General features: G+C 45.4%; 1 protein-coding gene across 2 annotated transcripts in view; it reads right to left on the reverse strand.

Annotated features, from left to right (window-relative positions):
* Positions 1–21,393, reverse strand: part of LOC100448455 (phosphoserine phosphatase-like) — a 49,891-nt gene that overhangs the window by 26,849 nt on the left and 1,649 nt on the right. For both annotated transcript variants that reach the window (XM_054560557.1, XM_054560556.1), the window contains exons 2-5: positions 17,649–17,779; positions 12,910–12,988; positions 7,601–7,735; positions 6,478–6,633 (exon numbers count right to left, since the gene is read on the reverse strand). In XM_054560557.1, coding sequence (XP_054416532.1) covers positions 6,478–6,633; positions 7,601–7,735; positions 12,910–12,988; positions 17,649–17,779 — 501 coding nt within the window. The remainder of the gene's footprint in view (positions 1–6,477; positions 6,634–7,600; positions 7,736–12,909; positions 12,989–17,648; positions 17,780–21,393) is intronic.

Genomic DNA, 21,393 nt, shown 5'->3' on the forward strand with positions numbered 1-21,393 from the left:
CTTAATCTGTTTCTGGAACTTATGTAAAGCAAATAAATGGTAAACCTATTTGTAAGGTAATGGCAGTCCAAGTTCCTTCAAAGCAGAGAACCACTTATTGGTTCATTCATTCAACTAAGTTCCCTGTCTTGTGGCAGGCTGGAGACAGAAAGCAGCTCCTGTCCTGAAGGGGCTTACATCTCAGGTATCTTCTCACTTCCCTTTCTCACGTTAACCAAAACATTTCAGGTTCATCAATGAAATTCTTCATCCAGGAGGCAGATAAAATGGCTTTTCTTCATTTTGATTCATTTACTCTTTCATTTTTTTCCTTTTTTTTTTTTTTTTTTGAGACGGAGTTTCACTCTTGCTGCCCAGGCTGTAGTGCAACGGCGCCACCTCGGCTCACCACAACCTCCGCCTCCTGAGTTCAAGCAATTCTGCTGCCTCAGCCTCCCGAGTAGCTGGGATTACAGGCATGTGCCACCACGCCCAGCTAATTTTGTATTTTTAGTAGAGACAGGGTTTCTCCATGTTGGTCAGGCTGGTCTCGAACTCCCAACCTCAAGTGATCAGCCTGCCTCGGCCTCCCAGAGTGTTGGGATTACAGGCATGAGCCACCGCACCTGGCAAGGTGGAATATTCTTATCCCATCTTTTCTTCTATAATTAAAAAAGGAATACGAATAAACTTGACATAGTCTCTCTCTTCATGTGCACTCTTCCTTACTTCCCATCCCAATTCCATGTTTGCCCTCTTTTCCTTCCCTCCGTCTGTTTTGTTTCAAATGAAGAATTAGGTAACTAGTCCAAAACTACAGAGCTAGACCTGGAGCCTAGATTCACTGGTACCCAAATTGCTAATTTTTCTGAAGGTAAATGGGAGAAAAATGGGGGATGGGGGGAAAGCTCATTAATACCTTTCTAAATCAATCTCAGCTGCCCCCCGTACAACTTCCCCTCCCTCCCCCCAGATACTTTTTTGGTTGTCATCTAGTCTTCACACTGGTAACTGCTTCTGCCTGGCAGTTTCTGTTCTAAGTCCTCTTAGTTTTTAGCTTAAACAAAACCTGTCTCCACTAATTATGGTAGACCCATTCTTAACCCCTGCCTACTCCAAATATTCACAACCATAGTAGCCTACTCACTGCTTTCACAAAACTTATTAATTACATATCTATATAAATATCAGTATCTATATAAATCTATCTATCTATCTACCTATCTATCTATCTATCTTTTTTTTTTTTTGAGATGGAGCCTCACTCTGTTGCCCAGGCTGGAGTGCAGTGGCACGATCTCGGCTCACTGCAACCTCTGCCTCCCGGCTTCAAGCAATTCTCCTGCCTTAGCCTCCTGGGTAGCTGGGATTACAGGTGTGTGCCACCATGCCCAGCTAATTTTTGTTATTTTTAGTAGAGACAGGGTTTCACCATATTGGTCAGGCTGCTCTCAAACTCCTGACCTTGTGATCCACCCACCTCGGCCTCCCAAAGTGCTGGGATTACAGTCGTGAGCCACCACGCCTGGCCAAAATATATATTTTTTGAGACGGAGTCTCACTCTGTCACCCAGGATGGATTACAGTGGTACGATCTGAGCTCACTGCAACTTCCACCTTCTAGGTTCAAGTGATTGTCATACCTCAGCCTCCCGAGTAGCTGGGATTACAGGCACCCGCCACCATGTCTGGCTAATTTTTTTATTTTTAGTATAGACAGGGTTTCACCATGTTGAGCAGGCTTGTCTCAAACTCCTGACCTCAAGTGATCCACCTGCCCTGGCTTCCCATAGTGTTGGGATTACAGGCATGAGCCACTGTGCCCGGCCTGTAATATATATAGACGTATATACTTACCTGTGAATTATAATCAAGCTCCGTGCTCCATACAGACCAAAGAGAGGTCTGCTCTGCTCACAAGACCTACCCAACATCTAGCAACATAACAGGTATATTAGGTAGTGAACTGAAGTTGACCACCCCTGTAGGGACTACAGCCCTGCTTAAAAGCAAATCAGTCCCTGAAATTGAATTAAAGTGATTGAAGATTCCTAGGCAAAGTTAGTAACAAATGTAAATACTCTCTTCAAAAATGTATCATAGGTCTCAGATTATTTTTACAAATAATTTTAAAATTACAGTGTCTAGTCCATGAAAAGGTAACATGAGAATCAGTAAAAAACAAACAATAAGAACAGTCCCGCAGCATTAAGAATCTTATACCAAATTAAATATGGTATAAAATGTAACAGCAGATCTGAAAAAAAGATCTTAATGGATAAATTTAAGAACAGAAAAAATATAGCTGAAGAGAGAATTAGTGAACTGGAAGATAGGTCAAAAGGAAATATCTAGAATGAAATAGAGAGAAGCAAAAAGATTTATATAAAAATATCAAACAGAAGGTAAGAGGTATAAAGGATAAAATGAAATGATCTACCCTACATGTAATTTCAGTTTCAGATAAGCGGAAAAGGAGAAATGGAACAGAAGAAATATGAACGAGAGACGATGGCTGAAAAATCTCCAAAACTGAGGAAAAACATCAAATCACAGATCCAAGAATCCCTAAAACTCCCCCAAAGCAGATAAATAAAAAGGAAATCTGGGTCTAGATACAATGTACTGAAACTCCTGAAAACCAAACAATTATTTAAAAACAATTTTTAAGCACTCAGAAGGAAAAAAGACACTGTGGTAGACTGTTTGCAAAGATGGCTACTAAAATCCCATCCTTGTCAAACACATGCCTTTTACAGTGAGACACTGCCACTCCTATCAACAGGTGAAGTTTATTTTTCCATACCTTTAATTTGAGTTGGCCCTATGACTTGCTTAAACCAATAAAATGCAGAAGTAATAGTGTGTCTTCCAAGTTGACACCTCAAGAGAACTTGCAGCTGTCATTTGGCTCTCTGGGAACACTGCTGTCATAATGTGAGAAGCTTTGGCTCACTTCCTTACATTAAGAGAGAGGCCTAATCAAGTGACATCAACCGCCAGACATGTGCTTGAGACAATCTCAGTCCCAGATGAACCATTAGATAATTACAGCTGCATGAATGACTCCAATCAAGACCAGAAGAGGGGCTGGGCGTGGTGGCTCATGCCTGTAATCCCAGCACTTTGGGAGGCCAAGGCAGGTGGGTCATTTGAGGTCAGGAGTCTGAGAGCAGCCTGGCCAACATGAGGAAACCCTGTCTCTACTAAAAATAAAAAAATTAGCCGGGTGGTAGTGGTGTGCACCTGTAATCCCAGCTACTCAGGAGGCTGAGACAGGAGAATTGCTTGAGCCTGGGAGGCAGAGGTTGCAGTGAGCCAAAATCGTGCCACTGCACTCCAGCTTGGGTGACAGAGTGAGACCCTGACTCAAAAAAAAAAAAAAAAACAGCAGACGAACCAAGCAAGCAGTTACCTAGCACTGACTGATATTCACAGAATTGTGAACCAATTTTAGATGGTTGTTGCTTTAAAATATTAAATTTGGGGATATTTTGCTATCCAGCAATACAAAATGGATACAAAAATATTTTCATCAAAGAAAACGGATTAACAGCTGATCATAATACTTAACTATTATTAACTTTTTCTTAAACTTTAGAATTTAAGTTGCAGGATAAGTTAACACTAACCAAGTAATTTACACCCTCTTCTAGAGAAAGGAATAGTGTGTTTTTGGCTACATGCAAGATAGTTCTTTCATGTTAAGCAGAAGTATGACTTTGTTACTGTCTTTATTTGGAGATTAATAATGGTTTAAGGAGATGTGTATGGGTGCCAAGTTGACAAAGGGTAGATTTGTGATTGTTAATTTGGTTGGGCCACAGTGTCCAGATATTTGGTTAAAGGTTATTCTGGATATTTCTGTGAGGGGTGTTTTTGGATGAGATTTACATTTAAATCAGTGGACTTTGAGTACAGCAGATCGCGCTCCGTAATGTAGATGGGCTTCACCCATACAACTGAAGGTCTGAATAGCACAAAGGGCTGACCTCCCCCACGCAAGAGGGAATTCTCCAGCAGATTACCCAAACTTGAACTGCAATTCCTTCCTGGGTCTCCAGCCTGCTAGCCTCCCCCACTGTGAGTCAATTCCTTAAAATAAATCTATATAATATATATGTATTATATGACTAATATTGAATATAATTAGTATATATTTAATATAATTTCAGTAGTACCCCCTTATCTGGGGGGGATATGTTCCAAGACCCCCAGCAGAAGATGGTACTGAACCCTATATAAACTATATTTCTTTCCACCCCCAGCAGAAGATGGTACTGAACCCTATATAAACTATATTTCTTTCCTATACATACATACCTATGGTAAAATTTAATTTAGAAATTAGGCACAGTAAGAGATTAACAGCAACAACTAATAATAAAATAGAATAACTGTAACAATAAGCCACTACTACTCTTGCACTTTGGGCCATTATTAAGTAAAATAAAGGTTGCTTGAACATAACCACTGCAGTATTGCTACAGTTGATCTGATAACCTAGATGGCTAAGTGACTAATGGGTGGATAGTGCCTAGAGCATGGATACATCAGACAAAGAGATGATTCATGTCCTGGGTTGGATGGAGCAGGACAGGTGCAAGGTTTCATCATGCTACTTAGAATGGTACACAAAACTTATGAATTGTTTATTGCTGAATTTTCCATTTAATATTTTCAGACTGTTGTTAGCTGTGGGTAATTGAAACTGCGGATAAGGAAAGAATGAAACTACAGATAAGAATATATATATTATATAAAATATATCTTTATAATAATATAAAATATAAAATACATTTTTAAAATAATATAAAATATGTATAAAATATAATACAAAAGATACATTATATAAATATAAAAGCATATATATATAGAAAATAAGCTAGGCGCGGTGGTGCATGCCTGTAGTCTCAGCCACTTGGAAGGCTGCGACAGGAGTACTGCTTAAGCCCAAGTATTCGAGGCTGCAGTGGGCTATGATCACATTACTATATTCCAGTGTGAGTGACAAAGCAAGACCCTGTCTCTGAAAAATAAACAAAAATTTAAAAACAAAACAAAATAAAATAAAATACACCTAAAACCTATTGATTCTGTTTCTCTGGAGAACCCTAACTAATACAGATGGAAGCCAGAAGACAAAGAAAAGAATATTTTCAAAAGGGCAAAAAAAAAATTGCCACCAAAAAATATTATTATACCCTGTAAAATTTTGAGATGAGTCTCACTCTGTAGGCCAGGCTGGAGTGCAGTGGCGCAACCTCGGCTCACTGCAACCTCCATCTCCTGGATTAAAGCAATTCTCCTGCCTCAGCCTCCTGGGTAGCTGGAATTACAGGTGCCCATCACCAGGCCTGGCTAATTTTTATATATTTAGTAGAGACAGGGTTTCACTAAGCTGGCCAGGCTGGTCTTTAACTCCTGACCTCAAGTGACCCACCAGCCTCCGCCTCCCAAAGCGCTGGGATTACAGGGCTCACAAGGGTGATTTTTCTTTGTCCTATGAGCATTAAGAAGCCTTTAAAGAACAGAAGCATGACAGTGATCTACCTGCCCTACATTATGGAATGAACACTTTATTTAGCTGGGTGTAGAGAACATAGCACTGGATGTGGGCAGTGCAGTTAGAAGTCACTGGTGGAGACGCAAAAGTGTTACAAGTAAGGAGCTATTCAGGAGGTAAACTGCACTGGGCTTGATAATAGATTTGCTCATGGGATGACAGGGAGTGTTGAATGCTACTCCTCTTTGGTTTCTGATTTACCTAACAGATCCCATCTAGTGAGTCAGATAAGACAGGAAAAGAGGCTGGGTGCAGTGGCCCATGCCTGTAATCCCAGTACTTTGGGAGGCCGAGGCGGGTGGATGACCTGAAGTCAGGAGTTTGAGACCAGCCTGGCCAACATGGTGAAACCTGTCTCTACTAAAAATACAAGTTAGCCTGGCATGGTAGTGGGTGCCTATAATCCCAGCTACTTGGGAGGCTGAGGCAGAAGAATCACTTGAACCCGGGCGGCAGAGGTTGCAGTGAGCCGAGATCGAGCCACTGCACACCAGCCGGAAAATGACATGGTGCATGACTGTGGGACTGGGGCTGCAGAGGGAGGTGCCCAGCTGCAGGGCAGGAGGGAGGGAGGGAGAGAGGGGCTCTGACCCAGGATCCACCAAGAGACTCTGAACCTTTCCAGGGAACCACTAAGGCCACACTTTCAACCATGACACAAAGCCGCTGGACACTTGGACCCTGTCCCACAGGCCACCTTCTTTAGTTAGTGACGGTCGTCATTCCCCTGATCAAGCTAAAAACATGTCTTATCCATATTTGTTTGCCATAAATATTTCTGTGACTGAATGAATATATCAAATTCAGCTCTAAGGGATGAAAGAAAAAGCCTAGTGCTCATGTTCCATAGCCAGGGTCTAGCACTTCATCCAAAACAGTCACTCTTTAGAAATTCTTTATCATTTCATAAAGTGAATAACTGCTATCCCTACATTTCTAACACCGCGTCCTCAACGTCACACACTTTGGCTAGCTCATCGATTCCTTCTCTGACGACCGTGCTGTCAACATCAAAACACACTGCATCTGCTGAGTAGAACAGCTTCCTGAGCTCTGAGCGGGAGACCATCCTTGGAATAATTTTCCTTCTACAAGAAAAAAAGATAAATGTATTTAAAGACATCAAATAAAATTATGAAAAGATCCCACCTTGTCTACTGAGCCAACGTAACTTGTGTCAAAGTCAGTGCAGGCCACATAAGAGTGTACTCATGGATTCATTCATTTCTTTTTCCTTTCCTTTTTTTTTTTTTACTTCCCACACTACACCAATTTCTTTTTTCTTTTGATGGAGTCTTACTTTGCTGCCCAGGCTGGAGGGCAGTGGTACAATCTTGGCTTACTGCAACCTCTACCTCCCATGTTCAAGTCATTCTCGTGCCTCAGCCTCCTGAGTAGCTGGGATTACAGGCAAGTGCCACCACACCCAGCTAATTTTTTTTTTTTAATTTTTAGTAGAGATGGGTTTTCACCATGTTGGCCAGGCTGGTCTTGAACTCCTGACCTTAGGTAATCCACCTGCCTCGGCCTCCCAAAGTATTGGGATTACAGGCATGAGCCACCGTACCTGGCTGGTACCAACTTTTAAATATATGTGATGTTGAGGCCGGGCGCAGTGGCTCACGTCTGTAATCCCAGGATTTTGGGAGGCTGAGGTAGGTGGATCACCTGAGGTCAGGAGTTCGAGACCAGCCTAGCCAACATGGTGAAACCTTGTCTCTACTAAAAATACAAAAATTAGCCTGGCGTGGTGATGGGCACCTGAAATCCCAGCTACTCTGGAGGCTGAGGCAGGAGAATTGCTTGAACCCGGGAGGTGGAGCTTGCAGTGAGCCGAGATCATGCCACTGCACTCCAGCCTGGGTGACAGAGTGAGACTCCATCTTGAAAAAATAAAATAAAATAAACAAATAAATTTTTTAAAATAATAAAATTAAAAAATAAAAATAAATAAACCACCCAGAGGGTGCTCTAAAGCAATAGCTAGATGCTCTCAGAAGGATGTGCCCCTCAACACTCGTGCTGAAATAGACCCGGAGCAGGGGCTCCTCTTACGTTATGCCGGGGGTCAGGTGTGGAAGGTGTTCTGCTATGAGTCTCTGCACCTGCTCCCTGGAGGGCTGGATGAGGGCTAAACGCTCCATGAGAGCAGCTTTGAAAGACACTGTCCCGCCCATGGCTCGCCGTGTCCTAGGAGGGAGACCCAACAGTCAGGCCAGCCAGGTCCGATGTCCTCAAGGTTAATATGCCTTACTGCCCCAGGTCTGCACAACATCCACCAACAGGAAGATGCTACCAAGAGCCCCACTGTGCAACAGACAGGCTTTGCTGCTATGAGAGCAAGGCCTTGGAATAAACTTTTGAAGGTTTGTTTGAAAATAACATTAATAGGCCGGGTGCAGTGACTCATGCCTATAATTCCAAAACATTGGAAAGCTGAGGTGGGCAGATCACCTGAAGCCAAGAGTTCGAGACCAGCTTGGCCAACATGGCAAAACCCTATCTCTACTAAAAAAATGCAAAAATTAGCCAAGCATGGTGGTGCACGCCTATAATCCCAGCTACTTGGGAGGCTGAGGCAGGAGAATTGCTGGAACCTGGGAGGCAGAGGTATCAGTGAGCTGAGATCGCGCCACTGCACCCCAGCCTGGACAACAGAGTAAGAATCCAACTCAAAAAAAAAAAAAATGTCACACAGCCTAGCCATAGGGAGTTTTCTTGAAAGCTGTAAGCTGTCACAAATCAAGAAAGAGACCAAAGGCTAAATGTTCTTCCACGAAAGGCAGGTGAAAATGAAATGTTGGTTGGGCATGATGGCTCATGCCTGTAATCCCAGCACTTTGGGAGGCTGAGGTGGATGGATCACCTGATGTCAGGAGTTCGAGACCAGCCTGGCCAACATGGTGAAACCCCGTCTCTACTAAAACAAACAAACAAACAAAAATTAGCCAGGCGTGGTGGTGTGTGTCTGTAATCCCAGCTACCCAGAAGGCTGAGGCAGGAGAATCGCTGGAACACAGGAGGCAGAGGCTACAGTGAGCTGAGATCGTGCCACTTCACTCCAGCCTGGGTGATAGAGTAAGACTCCATCTCAAAAAAAATATATATATATATATATTTGATGTTGAACCAATATTCAATATTTTTTACCTAATTGTAGCAAGAAAACAAGCAATAAAGTGGAGAAGTGCATAAGGCTTTACGGGCACACAGGAAAAATGTTTAGCCTTATCTATGAAACAGGGCTTCAGCCTGGGCACAGTGGCTCATGCCTGTAATCCTAGCACTTTGGGAGGCTAAAGCAGGAGAATTGCTTGAGGCCAGGAGTTCGAGACCAGCCTGGGCAACACAGAGATACCAAGACTCTACTAAAAATACAATACAAAAAAATTAGCTGGACATGGTGGTACACGCCTGTAATCCCAGCTACTCAGGAGGCGGAGGCAGAAGAATCACTTGAACCCGGGAGGTGGAGACTGCAGTGAGCTGAGATCTTGCCCCTGTACTCCAGCCTGGGTGACAGAGCAAGACCCTGATTCTAACTAAAAGAAAAAAAAGAAAGAAGCCTTCAACGAGGCACAGGTATTTGAGTTGAATCTGACAGGTAAGTGGCCCTCTGAGTGGGTTGTCAAAGGGCAGGGCATCGATTTGGCATGTGCTGGGAGGAGAGGAAGGGAGGTAGAGACAAGGAGAGAGGCTTGTGATGGCAGAGGGAGGAGCATGAGCAAAGACAAGGAGGAGGAAGCAGATGACCTGCTGGAAGCTACCCTGTGGCTTGGCCCAGGGGCCTAGCAGTGCATCAGGAGTTCAGACTAAGTGGGTCCTAGGGCCAGGCTAAGGAGTTTAGACTTTAACTTGCAGATACTGGGAAAGGCTTTAAGCCTTAGAAGAAAGGTCAGAGCTAACTATAACGGCTTAACATACACAACGTTGCCAATGTAGAGGTGCTAGTTGAAGACATGGTCTGATTAAAGTCCAGGGAGAGGCCAGGCTCAGTGACTCACACGTGTAATCCCAGCACCCTGGGAGGCTGAGGCGGGAGGATCAATGGAGGCCAGGAGCCTGGCCAACATGGCAAAACCCCAACTCTACTAAAAATACAAACATTAGCCAGGCAGGGTGGTGTACACCTGCAGTCCCAGCTACTTGAGAGGCTGAGACAGGAAGAGTTGCTTGAACCTGGGAGGCAGAGACTGCAGTGAGCCAAGATCATGCCACTGCACTCCAGCATGGGTGACAGAGCCAGACCCTGTCTCAAGAAAATAAAAAGTAACAAAAATAAAGTCCATGGAGAATAGAGAGAGGGAGAAGAAAAGAGCACTAAGGACAGAGCCTGCAGGACCACCACCTTTGCGTCTTGACTTGAGCTTGGGAAGGAGAACGAAAATGGTGAAGTTACAGGAAGAAACTGTGGGAGGCACACTGCTGCACAAGCTGCAGAGGACAGGGATTCAAAATGAATTTTGTGTGTGTGTGTGTGTGAGAGACAAGTTCCACTCTGTCACTGTCATAGCTGGAGTGCAGTGGTGCCATCATAGCTCACTGCAGCCTCAAACTCCTGGGCTCAAGTGATCCTTCCATCTTGGCCTCTAGAGTAGCTGGGACTACAGGTGTGAGCCACCATGCCTGGCTGATTTTTACATTTTAAACAGCTGAAAAAAAAATCAATAGAAGAATAGTATTTTTGACATGTAAAAATTAATGAAATTCAAATTTCAGGCTGAGTGCAGTGGTGCAGTGGCTCACACCTGTAATCCTAGCACTTTGGGAGGCTGAGGTTGGAGGTTTACTTGAAGCCAGGAGTTCAAAACACCAATCTGGGCAATATAGCAAGACACCATCTCTACAAAAGTATTTTTAAAATTAGCCAGGTGTGGTGGCATGCGCCTATAGATCTAGCTACTCAGGAGACTGAGGTAGAAGGATTGCTTGAGCACAGGAGTTTGAGGCTGCAGTGAGCTACGACCATGACACTGCACTGCAGCCTGGGTGACAGAGTGAGACCCTGTCTCAAAAGTAATAATAATAATAAATAAAAATGAAATGCAAATTTCAGTGTCTATTAATAATTTTTTTTTTTTTAAGGAGTCTCGCTCTGTCACCCAGGCTGGAGTACAGCGGCACAATCTTGACTCACTGCAACCTCTGCCTCCCAGGTTGAAGCAATTCTCCTGCTTCAGCCTCCCGAGTAGCTGGGATTACAGGTGCCCACCACCACGCCCAGTTAATTTTTGTATTTTTAGTAGAGATGGGGTTTCACCATGTTCACCAGGCTGATCTCCAACTCCTAACCTCAATTGATCCACCCTCCTGGACCTCCCAAAGTGCTGGGATTACAGGTGTGAGCCACTGTATCCCACCAGAGCCACCACACCCAGCCAATTAACATAATGCCTTTATTACACAATTCATGCCCTTCATGATCTGGCTCCTATGCCTATGTATTTTACCAACCTCATTCCCCACAAATACACAAACACACACACACATTTTTACACACACACATTACTCACACACACACATTTTTTTTTTTTGAGTTAGGGCCTCACTCTGTCATCAAGGCTGGAGTGCAGTGGCACAATCTCAGCTCACTGCAACCTCTGCCTCCCTGGCTCAAGCGATCCTCCCACTTCAGCATCCTGAGCAGTTGGGACTACAGCCATGCACCACGATGCCAGGCTAATTTTTGTATTTTTAGTAGAGATGGTGTTTTGCCATACTGCCCAGGCTGGTCTTGAACTTTTGAGCTAAAATGGTCCATGCTCCTCGGCCTCCCAAAGTGCTGGGACTACAGGCGTGAGCAACTGTGTCTGGCCACACACACAATTCATGGCTCAAGGAATACGAAGAACTTATTTCTTTTTTTTTTTTTTTTTTGAGATGGAGTCTTGCTTTGTCACCTAGGCTGGAGTGTAGAGCAGTGGCGCCATCTTGGCTCACTGCAACCTCCCTTGTCCTTGGTTTAAGCAATTCTCCTCCCTCAGCATCCTGAGTAGCTGGGGACTACAGGTGTGTGCCATCACATCCTGCTAATTTTTGTATTTTTAGTAGAGACGGGGTTTTACTGTGTTAGCCAGGCTGGTCTGCAACTTCTGACCTCAGGTGATCCACCCGCCTCGGCCTCCCAAATTGCTGGGATTACTGGAGTGAGCCACTGTGCCCAGTCGGACGTGATTCTTAGGCATGTCATATGTGGGGGTTTTTTTGTGTTTTTTTTTTTTGAGACAGAGTCTTGCTCTGTTACCCAGGCTGGAGTACAGTGGTGTGATCTCGGCTCACTGCAGCCTCCGCCTCTTGGGTTCAAGCGATTCTCCTGCCTCAGCCTCCTGAGTACCTGGGATTACAGGCCCCCACCACCACGCCCAGCTAATTTTTGTATTTTTAGTAGAGATGGGGTTTCACCATGTTGGTCAGGCTGGTCTCAAACTCCTGACCTCAGGCGATCCACCCACCTCGGCCTCCCAAAGTGCTGCGATTATACGCATGAGCCACTGCGCCTGGCCTATGTCAGGTTTTTATTCATCTACACCCTTTCAAATACTGCTCCTCTTCCTGGAATCACCATATGCCCCATGTCATGAGGAAAGTCCTATTTCTTCATGGTGCAGATCAAGTGACCTCCCCTATACCACATTATTTCCTCCCCATCAACCCAGAAAATCAGTCAATCATTCCGGTTCTTCTAGAATGTGAGCTCCTCCAGGGCAGAGCCCTTGACTAAAAGAATTATCTTCTATCTCTGCACCCAGTACCGAATAGGTGTTAGTTAAATGTTTCATGAGTTAAATATTTTATGAATTAAATAGAGTTGAACCTAAGCAGTTATTAAGAACTCAACAAGGGACTTGGTGCAGTGGCTCACGCTTGTAATCCCAGCAGTTTGGGAGGCTGAGGCAGGAGGATCACTTGAGGTCAGGAGTTCAAGACCAGCCTGGCCAACATGGTGAAACCCCATGTCTACTAAAAATACAAAAATTAGCCAGGCGTGGTGGCAGGCACCCATAATCCCAGCTACTTGGGAGGCTGAGGCGGGAGAATCGCTTGAACTTGGGAGGTGGAGGTTGCAGTGAGCCGAGATAACACCACTGCACTGCAATCCAGCCTGGGTGAAAGAGCGAGACTCTGTCTCAAAAAAAAAAAGAGAACTCAACAAGGGCCGGCATGGTGGCTCATGCCTGTAATCCCAGCTTTTTGGGAGGCCAAGACAGGTGGATTGCTTAAGGCTAGGAGTTCAAGACCAGCCTGGCCAACATGGTGAAACCCTGTCTCTTCAAAAAACAGATAAAAAATAAAAAGAAAAACTAAAAAGAAACCACTCATTTGGCTTTGGTCCAGCAGGAATCAAGCTAATAGATATTACATACCCAGGCAGGCTTGCTGTAAAGGTCTTGAAGTCAGCAGGTCTATTAGCAGAGAAGCAGTGCTTACTGTAGCATAATTCCACTAAGTATGGAGAATGAACCATATGTGAGTGAAGAGGAAGCCACAAACCAGACAAATGGTGTAAGAGGAGCTAAAATGAGGTAAGTGGGACAAACTAAAACACTTTTTAAGAAGGTGTATGAGAAGGCCCAGCGTGGTGGCTCACGCCTATAATCCCAGCACTTTGGGAGGCCAAGGCGGGCGGATCACCTGAGGTCGAGAGTTCGAGACCAGCCTGACCAACATGCAGAAACCCCGTCTCTACTAAAAATACAAAATTAGCTGGGCTTGGTAGCACATGCCTGTAATCCCAGTTACTCAGGAGGCTGAAGCAGGAGAATCGCTTGAACCCAGGAATTGGAGTTTGTGGTGAGCCAAGATCATGCCATTGCACTCCAGCCTGGGCAACAAGAGGGAAACTATGTCTCAAAAAAAAAAAAAAGAAGGTGCATGAGGCAACGCAACATAACTAAGAATGGGCAATGCTCCTGAGAATGACTGATGGGCACCAGAACCTCAAAGCCAGTCCCCAGGGACCCTGACACAAGACCTGAGAGAGGAATGCATGGGCACCATCTTCAAGAGGCTTCCAGTGTTGTTGAGATGATCAGACAAATAATTACTGGCCATCCAGGTACTTTGGCAGGGTGCAGTGGTTCACACCTGTAATCCTAGCACTTTGGGAGGTTGAGATGGGTGGATCACCTGAGGTGAGTTCGAGACCAGCGTGGCCAACATGATGAAACCCCAGCTCTATTAAACGTACAAAAATTAGCCGGGTGCCTGTAATCCCAGCTACTCAGGAGGCTGAGGCAGGAGAATCACTTGAACCCGGGAAGCGGAGGTTGCAGTGAGCCGAGATCGCACCAGTGCACTCCAGCCTGGGCGACAAGAGCAAGGATCCATCTCAAAAAAAAAAAAAAAAAAAGACAAACTGGGTACTTGAACCTCTTTCCAACTGCTGACACTAGCAATAGCTTCAATGAGATTGGCAAGGTGCAGTGGCTCACACTTGTAATAATCCCAGCACTTTGGGAGGGTGAGACAGCAGGATTGCTTGAGCCCAGGAGTTTGAGACCGGCCTGGGGAACATAGTGAGATTCCTTCTCTTAAAAAAAAAAAAAAAAAATTGGTGGGGCATGGTGGTGCACACCTGTGGTCACAGATGCTCAAGAGCCTGAGGTGGTAGGATGGCTTGAGCCCAGGAGTTCAAGGGTGCAGTGAGCCAAGATCAGGCCACAGCACTCCAGCCTAGGTGACAGATTGAGACCCTGTCTCAAAAAAAAAGCAAGACCATCAGCCTTGAGTTTGAAAGGAAATGTACATTTCCTCCACTAAAAGTGAGAACTGATTTACACATCCCCAGCTGAACACTAGGCCTGATTTACAGCTCAGAATTGTTGACACCTGCCTCCTGAAAAAAACAGAGTATTTTTGGCTTTTTTTTTTAGAGAAAAGGTCTCATTCTGTCATCCACACTGGAGTGCCAATGGTGCAATCATAGCTCCCTGTTTCAACCTCCTGGCTGAAGGGATCCTCCTGCCTCAGCCTCCTGAGTAGCTGAGACTACAGGCATGCACTACCACACCCAGCCAAGTTATTATTATTATTTTTGTAGAGATGAGGTCTCACTATATTACCCAGGCTGGTCTTGAATTCCTGGCCTCAAATGATCCTCCCATCTCAGCCTCCCAAAATGCTGGGATTATAAGCGTGAGCCACCACCATGCTGGCCAAAATAGAATATTAGAGACACACTTTACATTGAATTTACTTGGAAAGCTGATTCTTTTTCCACACCCTCCCTAGGACAGCGAGCTGGATTTTAGGACCTTAACTCTGCGCATGAAATGGTCAGGCCAGGGGAGATGGCCTTCACCCGTTGGGTTACAAGAGTATGAACTTCCTCCCTGCTTGATTGAGCAGCACAGCAAACTCAGCCACAGCTCCTTTTAGCTCTTCCCATCCTGCTCTGTAAAATGCTGTACCTCCTTGTACAGTTCTGATTTCCTCCTTTTTTATTTTTAATTTTTTTTGAGACAGGGTTCCACTCTCGCCCAGGCTGGAGTGCAGTTATGTGATCTCCGCTGACTGCAACCTCTGCCTCCTAAGTTCAAGCAATTCTCCTGCCTCCCGAGTAGCTGGGATTACAGGCGCCTGCCACTGTGCCTAGCTAATTCTTTTGTATTTTTAGTAGAGATGGGGTTTCACTATGTTGGCCAGGCTGGTCTCAAACTCCTGACCTCAAGTGATCTACCTGCCAAAGTGCTGGGATGACAGGTGTGAGCCACCACAACTGGCCAATTCCTCCTCTTTTCATTGTCTCCACCAGGAGTGACTCACAATACATGCATTATTTAATACATTTAATTATTTAATACATTTAACACAATACATTATTTAAAATTCTCTTGGCTATAGGGGAAAAAAATCTGCTAAGTTCAGTTGCTCCAAAGTAAATTGTGTACATCAGAATTCCACACACAGAAAAATCATTGCCAGAGAATAGACTGGATTCTTCATATTTGGCTCTAACAGGGAGGGAGAGGGCAGGGCCAGGGGTAAAAGACATCCCGATGGGAAGGTCTATTATCAGATTCTCAGACACAGCGGCTCCCAGGCCCCATCTGAACCACTGCCTTCTGCAGCTCAGAACAGAACTTCTGCCTGGCTGGCCCCAGCTAGTTCATCTGGGGCAAACAAAGGACCAACTGATTAAAAAAAAAAAAAAAAAAGCCACCACTGACAAGGCCTTGCCCCTAGTTCCAAAGTACAAAAGCAAGTTTTCCTGCAGGGCCAGCCTTCGAAGCCCTGATTTTGGATAAGAGGAAAAAAGTTCCTTGCCCAAACAAATGCTTTCCCAACTTTTTAATCTCTGTATCTTTCAAGAGGCTTCTAAGATCACCTTACTTCCTTCACCTTTTGTTAGGACTGACCCCTTACCTTCACCTGTGTAAGAAAAAATAAAAGCTGGTACAGAGGTTGTGAAGGTCATGCATAGTTGCAAGAACCAAGCTTACTTGCTTTGGTAGTAGGGATAAATTTGTTCAGGCTCCCAGACATTGAAAGAGTACACAGTAGATTCTGAAAAGGTTCTGAATCAGAGGAGAGTCAAAGACGCTCCCTGTAACAAGGGCTGGGGTCCCCAGCCCATGCAATTATACTATATTTTATTTTATCTTTTATTTTGAGATGGAGTCTTGCTCTGTCACCCAGGCTGGAGTGCAGTGGTACGATCTCGGCTCACTGCAATCTCTGCCTCCCGGGTTCAAGCAATTCTCATGCCTCAGCCTCCCGAATAGCTGGGATCAGAAGCGTGCACCACCACATCTGGCTAATTTTTGTACTTTTAGTAGAGACGGGGTTTCGCCATGTTGGCTAGGCTGGTCTCGAACTCCTGACCTCAGGTGATCTGCCCACCTCAGCCTCCCAAAATGCTGGCATTACAGGTGTGAGCCACCACGCCTGGCCTTATGCTATATTTTATGATTAAAAATAAAAAAGCCAGCAGAGTCATGAAAAAGAATGAAATCACATCCTTTGCTGCAACACAAATGTAACTGGAGGCCGTTATCCTAAGTGAATTAGCACAGGAACAGAAAACTAAATACCACATGTTCTCATTTATAAGTGGGAGCTAAACGCTGGGTACATACACATGGATACAAAGACGAGAAAAACACACACTGATGGGCAGGTGCGGTGGCTCACACCTGTAATCCCAGCACTTTGGGAGGCCGAGGTGGGCGAATCACCTGAGATCAGGAGTTCAAGACCAGTCTGGACAACATGGCGAAACCCTGTCTCTACTAAAATTACAAAAATTAGCGGGGCATGGTGGCGGGCGCCTGTAATCCCAGCTACTCAGGAGGCTGAGGCAGGAGAATCACTTGAACCTGGGAGGCGAAGGTTGCAGTGAGCCGAGATCACACCATTGTGCTCTAGCCTGGGTGACAGAGCAAGACCCCACGTGAAAAAACAAAACAAAACAAACAAAAAAAAAACAGATACTGAGGACTACAAGAAGGCAGAGGAAGGACGGCAAGGACTGAGAAACTACCTACTGGGTACTGTGCTCAAACCCTGGGTGATGGGATCAGTCGTACCCCAAACCTCAGCATCATGTGATATACCCATGTAACAAACGTGCAAATGTACTCCTCGAAGCTAAAATAAAAGTTGAAATGATATGTAATATAACCAGCTATTCTGAGAAGCTGGGATCTTCTGCATGCCACATAATTGACATCAATTTTTAAAATTCATGAGGAGGAGTAAACTGCTGGCCGGGTACGGTGGCTCACGCCTGTAATCCCACCACTTTGGAAGGCCAAGGCCTGTGGATCACCTGAGGTTGGGAGTTCAAGTCCAGTCTGGCCAGCATGGCAAAACCCTGTCTCTACTAAACATACAAAAATTAGCCAGGTGTGGTGGCCTGCACCTGTAATCCCAGCTACTCAGGAGGCTGAGACAGGAGAATCACTTGAACCCAGGAGGTGGAGGTTGCAGTAAGCCAAGATCGCACCACTGCACTCCACCCTGGGTGACAGAGCAAGGCTCTATCTCAAAAAAAGAGTAAACTGCTAGTAGGTAGACAAACGTGTAACAGTCCAATGCATACAAAAATTACAATGACAGCAAAAAAACAAAACAAAACCAAAAAAAGAGAAATCAGACTCACATTTCTCCAGTGCTAGATTTCTAGGAGACCACACTCTTCTCTTCTGTTCCGTCCCTAGATAAAAATGGAGCCCAAAGTTCTGGCTACACATTTCTTCAAGAAAGACCAGTGGATTCTGCAAGAGCAAGAGCCTAGAAAGAGAGAATGAGGAAATGAATATCCAGGTCTAGACATAAAACAGGAAAGAAGGAGACTGTCTGGCTTCACTCTCTCTCCTGCTGAGACTGGCACAAAAATGGGTTAGAGGCAAAATTTCCTAAGACTGCTTCCTCTGGCAAATGCTTTACTCCTACTCCCTTCAAGCACTGCAGAGTCAACATACTCTTTTCTGTGGGCTTCAATTCTGCAAGGTTCAGGTCTGACAGGAAATCATGTATACCTGATTAGCAGGGTACAAAGTCAAGAGAGAGGGACAGGGAAAGAGAATCTCTTGAGAGAACTAAATGCATAGACAAAGAAGCAGACTTGGGCAGGTGCGGTGGCTGATACCTCTAATCCCAGCACTTTGGGAGGCCAAGGCGGGTGGATCACTGGAGGTCAGGAGTTCAAGACCAGCCTGGCCAACATGGTGAGACCCTATCTCTACTAAAATTACAAAAATTAGCCAGGTGGTAGTGGCCTGTGCCTGTAATCCAAGCGATTTTGGAAGCTCAGGTAGCAGAATCGCTTGAACCCAGCAGGCAGAAGTTGTAGTGAGCCAAGATCACGCCATTGCACTCCAGCCTGGGCAACAGACAGAGACTCTGTCTAAAAAAAAAAAAAAAAATTGCCAGGTGTGGTGGCACATGCCTGTGGTCCCAACTACTCGAGAGGTTGAGGCAGGAGAATTGCTTGAACCCCAGAGATGGAGTTTGCAGTGAGCCCAGATCATGCCTCTGCACTCCAGCCTAGGTGATAGAATGAGACTCCATCTCAAAAATAAATAAATAAATACATAAAAATAAACAAAATGAGGGGAGACAACAGCATTCCAAGATGAATCAGAGAAAGGATCTGCTGCACAATTACAAGTGAGCAAAGACAACAGCTCTGTGTGTGTGTGTCTGTGTGTCTGAGACAGGGTCTCACTCTGTCGCACAGGCTGGAGTGCAGTAGTGCAATCATAGCTCACTGCAGTCTAGAACTCCTGGGCTTAAGCAATCCTCCTGCCTCAGCATCCTGAGTATCAGGGACTACAGATGCACACCACCATGCCCAGCTAATTTTTTATTTTTTGTAGAAGAGGGGTCTTGCTATGTTGCCCAGGCTGACATTGAACTCATGGCCTCAAGGGATCCTCCCACATTGGCCTCCCAAAGTGCTGAGATGACAGCTGTGAGCCACCACACTGAGCCTGCAATTTCTTATAAACATACTTACCATAAGACCCAGCAAGGCCAGGTGCAGTATCTCATGCCTGTAATCCCAGCACTTTGGGAGGCCGAGGTGGGCGGATCACCTGATGTCAAAAGTTTGAAACCAGCCTGACCAACACGGTGAAATCCCGTCTCTACTAAAAATCCAAAATTAGCTGGGCTTGGTGGCGCATACCTGTAATCTCAGCTACTAGAGAGACTGAGGCAGGAGAATCACTTGAACCCGGGAGATGGAGGTTGCAGTGAGGCAAGATCACACCATTGCACTCCAGCCTGGGAGAACCTGTTGCAGCCACCTTGGAAAATAGAATCTGCCACAGAGGGCAAGTAAAAAGAACGTCGGAGTTTAAGGTTTCAGAAATCTAGCCCCCCAAAAGGATCACCAGAGCCGTACCTGTGGCGGCTTAAGGGAAGTGGAAGCAAAGGTCATCAGAGCTGAGGAAGACATGGGATGGTGAGTCAGGCAAATTGCATGCTCGTCCACGTGGATGCCGACATCCTCAGGAAAGCAGAAGGATTTCAGAGAACAGAGGGCAAAGCACGATTTCATTCATTGTTTTTTTTAGACAGGGTCTTTCTTTGTCACCCAGGCTAGAGTGCAGTGGCATGATCATAGCTCACTGTAGACTTGAACTCCTGGGCTAAAGCAATCCTTCTGCCTCAACCTCCTGAATAGCTAAGACTACACTGTGTGCCACCACACCTGGCTAATGTTGTATTTTTATTTTTTGTAGAGATGGGGTCTTGCTATGTTGCCCAGGCTGGTTTGTAACTCCTAACCTCCATTGATCCTCCCACATCGACCTTCCAAAGCATTGGGATTACAGGCATGGGCCACAAAACACTTTTTTTTTTTTTTTTGGAGACAGAGTTTCGCTCTTGTTGCCCAGGCTGGAGTGCAATGGCGCGATCTTGACTCACTGCAAACTCCACCTACTGAGTTCAAGCGATTCTCCTGCCTCAGCCCCCTGAGTAGCTGGGATTACAGGCATGCGCCACCATGCCTAATTTTGCATTTTTAGTAGAGATGGGGGTTTCTCCATGTTGGTCAGGCTGGTCTCGAACTCCTGACCTCAGGTGATCCACCCACCTCGGCCTCCCAAAGTGCTGGGATTACAGGCGTGAGCCACCGTGCCCAGCCCACAAAACACTCTTTTAAAAGCTTTTGTCTATTTTTCTGGAGAGGTGAAATAATCTCTGGGGTGAGGACTTCGTTTTTATTTGGAAAAAGATATTTGTTGTGGGCCTATTGTTTGTGCAAAGATGCTAATAGCTAACATTTTTTGAGCGTCCATTCATTCATTCAAAATATATATACTGGGCCCAGGTGTGATGGCTCATGCGGGTAATCCCAGCACTTTGGGAGGCAGAGGCAGGTGGATCACTTGAGGTCAGGAGTTCGAGACCAGCCTGGCCAACATGGTAAAACCTTGTCTCTACTAAAAATACAAAAATTAGCCAAGTGTGGTGGTGTGCGCCTGTAGTCCCAGCTACTTGGGAGGCTGAGGCAGGAGAATCGCTTGAACCCAGGAAGTGGAGGTTGCAGTGAGCCGAGATCGTGCCATTCCACTCCAGCCTGGGCAACAAGAGTGAAACTCCATCTCAAAAAAACTTAAAATAAATATATAAGGGGAAGCCACATAGAGGGGTGGCATCAGATGCACCTGGGTGATAACTGAAGCTCTGCCTTTTACAGTAATTGGGCAAATTACTCAGCCCTCTGAGATTGACTTTTCTATGTGAGGTAGCTGTTCCTGAGGACAGCTTAAGGGGAGTGGAAGCAAAGGTCATCAGAGTTGACGTATGACTCAAGAGTTGAGGATGAAAAGTGAGGATAAGAGCACCTGCCTGTTCCCTGGTACAGATCATATGATGTTGATTTACTTATTTGTGGAGTCAGGGTCTCACTCTGTTGCTCAGGCTAGGGTGCAGTGGCATGATCATGGCTCACTGCAGCCTTGAACTCCTGGGCTCAGCCCTGAACTGCTGGGTGTGGTTGCACACACCTGTACTCCCAGCTACTCAGGAGGCTGAGGCAGGAGAATTGCTTGAAACCAGGAGGCAGAGGTTGCAGTGGGCAGAGATCACACCACTGCACTCGGCCTGGAGACAAAGCAAGTCTCCGTCTCAGGGGGAAAAAAAATTAAATTAAAAAGTTCTAGTATCTAAAATGAGCAAAATCGCTGGGCACAGAGATCACACTTGTAATCCCAGCACTTTGGGATGCCGAGGCAGGTGGACCATCTGAAGTCAGGAGTTTGAGACAAGCCTGCAGTGAGCCGAGATTGCACCACTGCACTCCAGCCTGGGAGACAGAGTGAGACTCCATTTCAAAAAAAGAATTAGCCAAGCATGGTAGCATGCACCTGTAGTCCTAGCTACTGGAGAGG

This window comes from Pongo abelii, chromosome 6, assembly GCF_028885655.2.
Source record: "Pongo abelii isolate AG06213 chromosome 6, NHGRI_mPonAbe1-v2.0_pri, whole genome shotgun sequence".
NCBI classification, from domain to species: Eukaryota; Metazoa; Chordata; class Mammalia; order Primates; family Hominidae; genus Pongo; species Pongo abelii.